This window comes from Morus notabilis, unplaced genomic scaffold, assembly GCF_000414095.1.
Source record: "Morus notabilis unplaced genomic scaffold, ASM41409v2 Scaffold2335, whole genome shotgun sequence".
Taxonomy (NCBI): domain Eukaryota; kingdom Viridiplantae; phylum Streptophyta; class Magnoliopsida; order Rosales; family Moraceae; genus Morus; species Morus notabilis.
Genome location: NW_010366032.1, coordinates 37,509 through 43,611, shown reverse-complemented (window position 1 = coordinate 43,611; position 6,103 = coordinate 37,509). Strand labels below are relative to the sequence as shown.

Sequence of the window (6,103 nt, the reverse complement as noted above, 5' to 3'; positions counted from 1 at the left end):
TCCCGTATAGACTATAACGTAAGAGTCAAGACCAAAGAGGAGTTGCACATCCAACCGTATGTTATACGTATGTATAGTCTCTCTCTCTCTATATCTATCTTATCTGTGTGTTTTTATTTTTATTTTTTGACTTTCTACGTTTAAATCTTTCTCTTTCTCTCTCTGGGAGCTTTTCGTTGAATGACTGACTATTCCATAATCCTATCATTTTATTATCATTTAAATTAACACCAAACCAAACCCGGAAATTCTTCTTCCTTTCTCATCTTCTCCAATACATATCTTCAAATCATTTTTTTTTCCTTTAATTATTTAATTATTATTCTTCTTATTTTACTGGTCCGTTTCGAAACCATTAAAAGCTCTCTCACAAACCTCACCGGTTTCGAACCTAACAAACGCACATTTATAGTTTCACATACATATATACAAACACACACATACATACATACATATATATATATATATATAATATAAGTATATACCCACCCGCCTCTTCATTCTCTTTTCTCCTTAATTTCTCTAAACTCTGTATTTATTGTTAAAATCTAACTTACACTCTCACATTAATCTTTTTCTTTGGATAAGTCTCTCTCCGTCGGCTCTGTTCTTCTCTTCTTCTTTGTTTCTGTATGTTTTCTTTAACATTTTGGTCTCCCTGAAGTCTTTTATTAATTTTTTTTTATTTTTCTTTTAATTTTCGGTTCAGGCTTCAAAGGGTCTTTCCGTTTGGTTTCCAAGAAAGTTTGTGAGAAATGAGCACTTGGGTTTTTGTGGGTTGTTGGAGATGAAATACTCTGTTCTTTTCCTTTCATTTCTCGGAAGCCAAACAAGACTCCGTTTTTCGTTTTTTTTTAAAATTATGTTTAATTTTTTTTTTTGTTTTGTTGCAGGATATTACTCTGTTACCGTTATCACGAAATTTTGTAGAAGCTGGATCAGTGATCTCATTTTCAGGTTAAACTTTTTCTCAGACTATTCGAAATTTGGAAATCTTTCTCTTTTTCTTTCATTCTTTCGTTTTCATTTTTCTTTCCCTTTTCAATTTCTTGCTCTGTTTGTTTGCGTAGAAACTTTCTCCTTCGCTCTGTCTCTCTGCTTTTTCTTTATTGATTTGATTTGGTCCGTACATATTCTGCATTCCCAATCTTTGAAGAAAAAACCTTTTCTTAAGCAGAAGAAGAAACGTTTCAGAAACGAATTTTTAGAGAACGAGAAAATATTTGGTATTAAGGTCCTTCATTTTATGGATTCGAATTTAGAATTCAAATTTTATTAGGATAAAAAACTCTCAAAAATAATTATATTTAATTTTTTTATTACAGTAATACATAAATTTACGTATCAATTTTAATTAAAAACTCAAATCAGCGAACTAAACAGGTGAGTTCTTCCTTATTGTTGTTTTTTTTCTTAATTTTTTTTTTAATTTTTAAAATTCTTTTGAGTGTGGATGTCAATAATAATTATAGATAAGGTTGAATACCATCATCAATAACGAATGTGGGATATTTTTGCATTAATTGAGAATTATTCTTTCTGGCCCTTATTTGTGCAGAGAATCTCGATGTGAGCCTGATTTAGTATTGGTATTTATCAAGAAATTAAATCTTTTCCATTATTTGGATTTTTTTTGAATTAAAGTTCTCTATGATAGTTATAATAATAATAATAATAATAATAATAATAATAATAATAATAAAATAATAATAATAATAATAATAATAAAATAATAATAATAATAATATGATTATTATAATACATATGCCTGCCTTAGAAGACAGATAAGGTGACTTTGTTTTTTTTTTTTGGCCAAATCTTAATTAGAGGATGCATGTGAAGATCAAGTTTGAACTTCATCTAAAAGCCTAAGAACATTTCATAAAAATAAATAAATAAATAAAATTACACGAGGCAAGTTTCATTCTTTTTTCCAACCTGACAAATGCAGGTATGTTTTCTGTATAGATATGCCTTTCTTGTTCATTTTATCCTTGCATTTTTTTTTTTTTGGTACTATTGATATTTATTTGTTTTATTTTGTTTTTCTGTCAATATGTTGAGATTGAACTCTAGTCAGTATGACAAAAGAATTGTCTTGGAAGAGACAATCCTTGGATTAGTTTACATGTTAACAATTAGCATTTTTAACGTTAATTATTGCTGTGTTTACTTGCTATTTCCATAGGTCCTCACAAAAGTATTGTTAATTTCAACCATGTTGTCAAGATCTTGCATTAGCTTGTTGGAATTGGCATCTGGGGACATGTTGAATTTCCCACAAACCCCTAGAAATCTTCCGAGAGTGATGACCGCTCGGAGAATCATTTCCGACATAGACGAAGGGTTAAGATCTCCCTCACCTGAATGCTGCGAAAAGAAAATTATAGTGACAAATTTTTTGCCCCTACATGCTCAAAAGGATGCGAAATCGGGGAAATGGTGCTTCAGTCTCGACGAGGATTCACTTTCATTGCAACTTAAGGACGGTTTCCCCTCCGGTAGTAAGGTTGTTTTTGTAGGATCTTTGAAGGTTGATGTAGACTCAAGTGAACAGGAAGAAGTTTCTCAGAAACTGCTTGAGGAGTTTAGTTGTGTCCCCACATTCATTCCTTCTGAAATTCAGAAGAAGTTTTATCATGGATTTTGTAAGCAATATTTGTGGCCTCTTTTCCATTACATGCTGCCGATGTGCCTGGACCATTGTAATCGTTTCGACCGCCAGCTTTGGCAGGCCTATGTTTCCGCTAACAAAATATTTGCAGATAAGGTCATGGAGGTGATCAATCCAGAAGAAGATTATGTTTGGGTTCATGACTATCACCTCATGATTCTACCTACTTTTTTGCGAAAGCATTTCACTCGAGTAAAGCTCGGGTTTTTCCTCCATAGTCCATTCCCCTCATCAGAAATCTACCGGACACTCCCAGTCAGAGATGAGATTCTTCGGGCACTACTAAATGCAGACTTGATTGGTTTTCACACATTCGACTATGCCCGCCATTTTCTGTCATGTTGCAGTAGAATGCTTGGTCTTGAGTATGAGTCTAAGAGGGGCTACATTGGAGTCGAATACTTCGGCCGCAGGGTTAACATAAAAATTCTGCCAGTGGGGATCCATATGGGCCGCCTCCAATTCGCGCTAAATCACCCATTATCTTCCACCAAGGCTAAAGAGATTCAAGAGCAATTCAAGGGGAAAAAACTGATTTTAGGAGTTGATGACATGGACATCTTTAAAGGCATAAGTCTAAAGTTGTTGGCTTTGGAACAACTTTTGATTCAGCATCCTCGGTTGCTCGGCAAAGTAGTTCTTGTTCAAATTGTGAACCCAGCAAGGAGCACAGGAAAGGATGTTCAAGAAGCCAAAAGGGAAACATACATGACAGTTAGAAGAATCAACCAGACTTTTGGTTTTCCAGGCTATGAACCTGTTGTTTTAATCGACCGAAATGTTCCTCTACTCGAGAAAACTGTATATTACTCTCTGGCAGAATGTTTCATTGTAAATGCTGTTAGAGATGGTATGAATCTAATGCCGTATAAGTATACAGTATGTAGGCAGGGGACTCCAAAAATGGATGAAGCTTTAGGAATCTCCTCTGACTCCCCACGGACAAGTACTCTTGTTGTTTCGGAGTTCATAGGTTGTTCGCCGTCTTTAAGTGGAGCAATCAGGGTAAATCCATGGGACATAGAAGCAGTAGCTGATGCGCTCAATTTGGCAATCACAATGCCTAATTTAGAGAAGCAGTTGCGACATGAGAAGCACTACCGGTACATCAGCTCTCATGACGTAGCCTATTGGGCACGCAGTTTTTTCCAGGACTTGGAACGAGCCTGCAAAGATCACTATAGTAAACGCTGTTGGGGGATCGGTTTCGGTCTGGGTTTCAGAATTTTGTCCCTTTCCCCGAGTTTTCGAAAGCTGTCTATCGAACATATTCTCTCCACGTATAGGAGGACTAGTCGAAGGGCGATATTTTTGGATTATGATGGAACAGTGGTGCCTCAAGCTTCGATCTCTAAAGTCCCCAGTCCTGAAGTTATATCTGTTTTGAACAACCTTTGCAGTGATCCCAAGAACACTGTTTTTATAGTTAGTGGTAGGGGAAAGAACTCTCTTGGTGATTGGTTTTCTCAATGTGAGAAGCTTGGTATAGCAGCCGAGCATGGATATTTCGTAAGGTATGCTCTTTTCATCATTAATATTGCTGCTTCTTTTGATAGTCTTAAGTGTAAATTTGGACTATTGTGTCGGACTAGTTCATTATGATAACTGTGTTTAGAATTAGACGTCCTAATTCTATACCGGCGAGAGTAATGTAAAATTGCAGAAAAAAAAACAAGAACACAAAAAGTTTATAGGGACACAATTTACCGAGTTTGGCTCTCAATTCAAGCGCTACTTTCACTTTCAGCTACTGAAAAATTTCACTACAGTGAAAAGAAGTAGATTACAGTAGAGAATATCACACATTTTTTCCCCAACCTCTTTGTGTAGGGGCAATAATTAAGCTCCATGACTTAATTTGTTTTTCAGAAATGTAGGGAATCCGAAATAATTCCTCTTATTCTCTTTGATTATTCTTCTAGGTGGAGTAGTACATCAAATTGGGAAACCAGTCCCTTGGCTGCAGATTTTGATTGGAAACAAATTGCTGAGCCTGTGATGAAATTATACACAGAGGCTACTGATGGCTCCTATATAGAGCACAAGGAGAGTGCTTTTGTATGGCACCATCAAGATGCTGATCCTTACTTCGGATCTTGCCAGGCTATGGAACTCTTGGATCATCTCGAAAATGTTCTCACAAATGAGCCTGTGGTCGTTAAGCGGGGACAGCAAATCGTCGAAGTTAAGTCACAGGTGTGCTTGAGACGAGCTCCTTCTCATCTTCCCTTTTTTCCATTAGTTCCATTATTGTGTCTTAACTTTGGCTTATAAACACTGCAGGGAATTACTAAAGGTTTAGTCACAGAGAAGGTTCTTTCAAGGATGATCGAGAATGGGAAGCCAATAGATTTTGTGATGTGCATTGGGGATGACAGATCCGATGAGGACATGTTTGAAAGCATACTGCGCATTGCTTCTGATTCGTCTCTCCCTGCAGCTCCCGAGATATTTGCATGCACTGTTGGCCAGAAACCGAGCAAAGCTAAGTACTATCTGGATGATACATCTGATGTCATGACATTGCTCCAAGGCCTAGCTGCTTCAAGTCTCAAATCAAGGCCTGCCGCCGAAATTCAAGTCTCTTCCCAGATTGTTGTTTGAGACACAAGCCGGGGTTGTGCGCACCTATGATGTCGATGCCCCTTGCAATGTGCGCGGATATATAGTACAAGAATTCATGATTAACTCCTTACAATTGGTGCTAACATATTCATTCCTGGAAGGTCGGATTTCGCAGCTTCATGTTTCTTACTGACTTGCAGTGCTTTCATGAAGCTCCGGGTTTGTTTATACTTTCGGAAGTTGGAAACAGTTTAGATATGAAGTTGCATCTTTAAACACAGTCAGTAAATGGGGTTTTAACCTCCTAGTTCACAGGCTCAGGTTTATTTTACTCTTACTTAGTGTTTATAGACACAAGAGCATCATTAGTTTGTACATATGGATTGTCTTTGCTCTTAACATGAAATCATTCTTTCTTTGAAAGTGAAAGTTGGTTTTTTTGTTTTTTTTTTCTACAAGTTTCTCCGTGGCCACTCAAACTTGGCCCTGCAGCTTTAGAGAATGTTTGGTTCATGGAATCAAAATCATGATTTAGAATTATTCTCGGTTTACGTGTGTTTTTTATGAGAGAAAATACTGTAGCGACCACAAACTGGCCACTCAAACTTGGCCCTGCAGCTTTAGAGAATGTTTGGTTCATGGATTCAAAATCATGATTTAAAATTATTCTCGGTTTACGTGTGTTTTTTATGAGAGAAAATACTGTAGCGACCACAAATCATGATATGAACCATGACACGAATTTTTACTCCAAACGCACCATTACTTGTTTTGCATACTAAACTTGCTGGAGAATTGAGCATGTGGGTTGAATCATATTATATATATATATATATATATATATATATATAAAATAAGCTTGGT

General features: G+C 36.3%; 1 protein-coding gene across 1 annotated transcript; it reads left to right on the top strand.

Moving 5' to 3' along the window:
- Positions 1-236: 236 nt before the first annotated feature.
- LOC21385703 (probable alpha,alpha-trehalose-phosphate synthase [UDP-forming] 9) lies at positions 237-5,685 on the top strand. Its single transcript, XM_010109153.2, has 5 exons — positions 237-630; positions 894-957; positions 2,189-4,188; positions 4,597-4,870; positions 4,958-5,685. Exons 3-5 carry the CDS (start codon positions 2,219-2,221, stop codon positions 5,276-5,278), a joined length of 2,565 nt encoding a protein of 854 aa, XP_010107455.1. The 5' UTR covers positions 237-630; positions 894-957; positions 2,189-2,218; the 3' UTR covers positions 5,279-5,685.
- Positions 5,686-6,103: the final 418 nt, after the last annotated feature.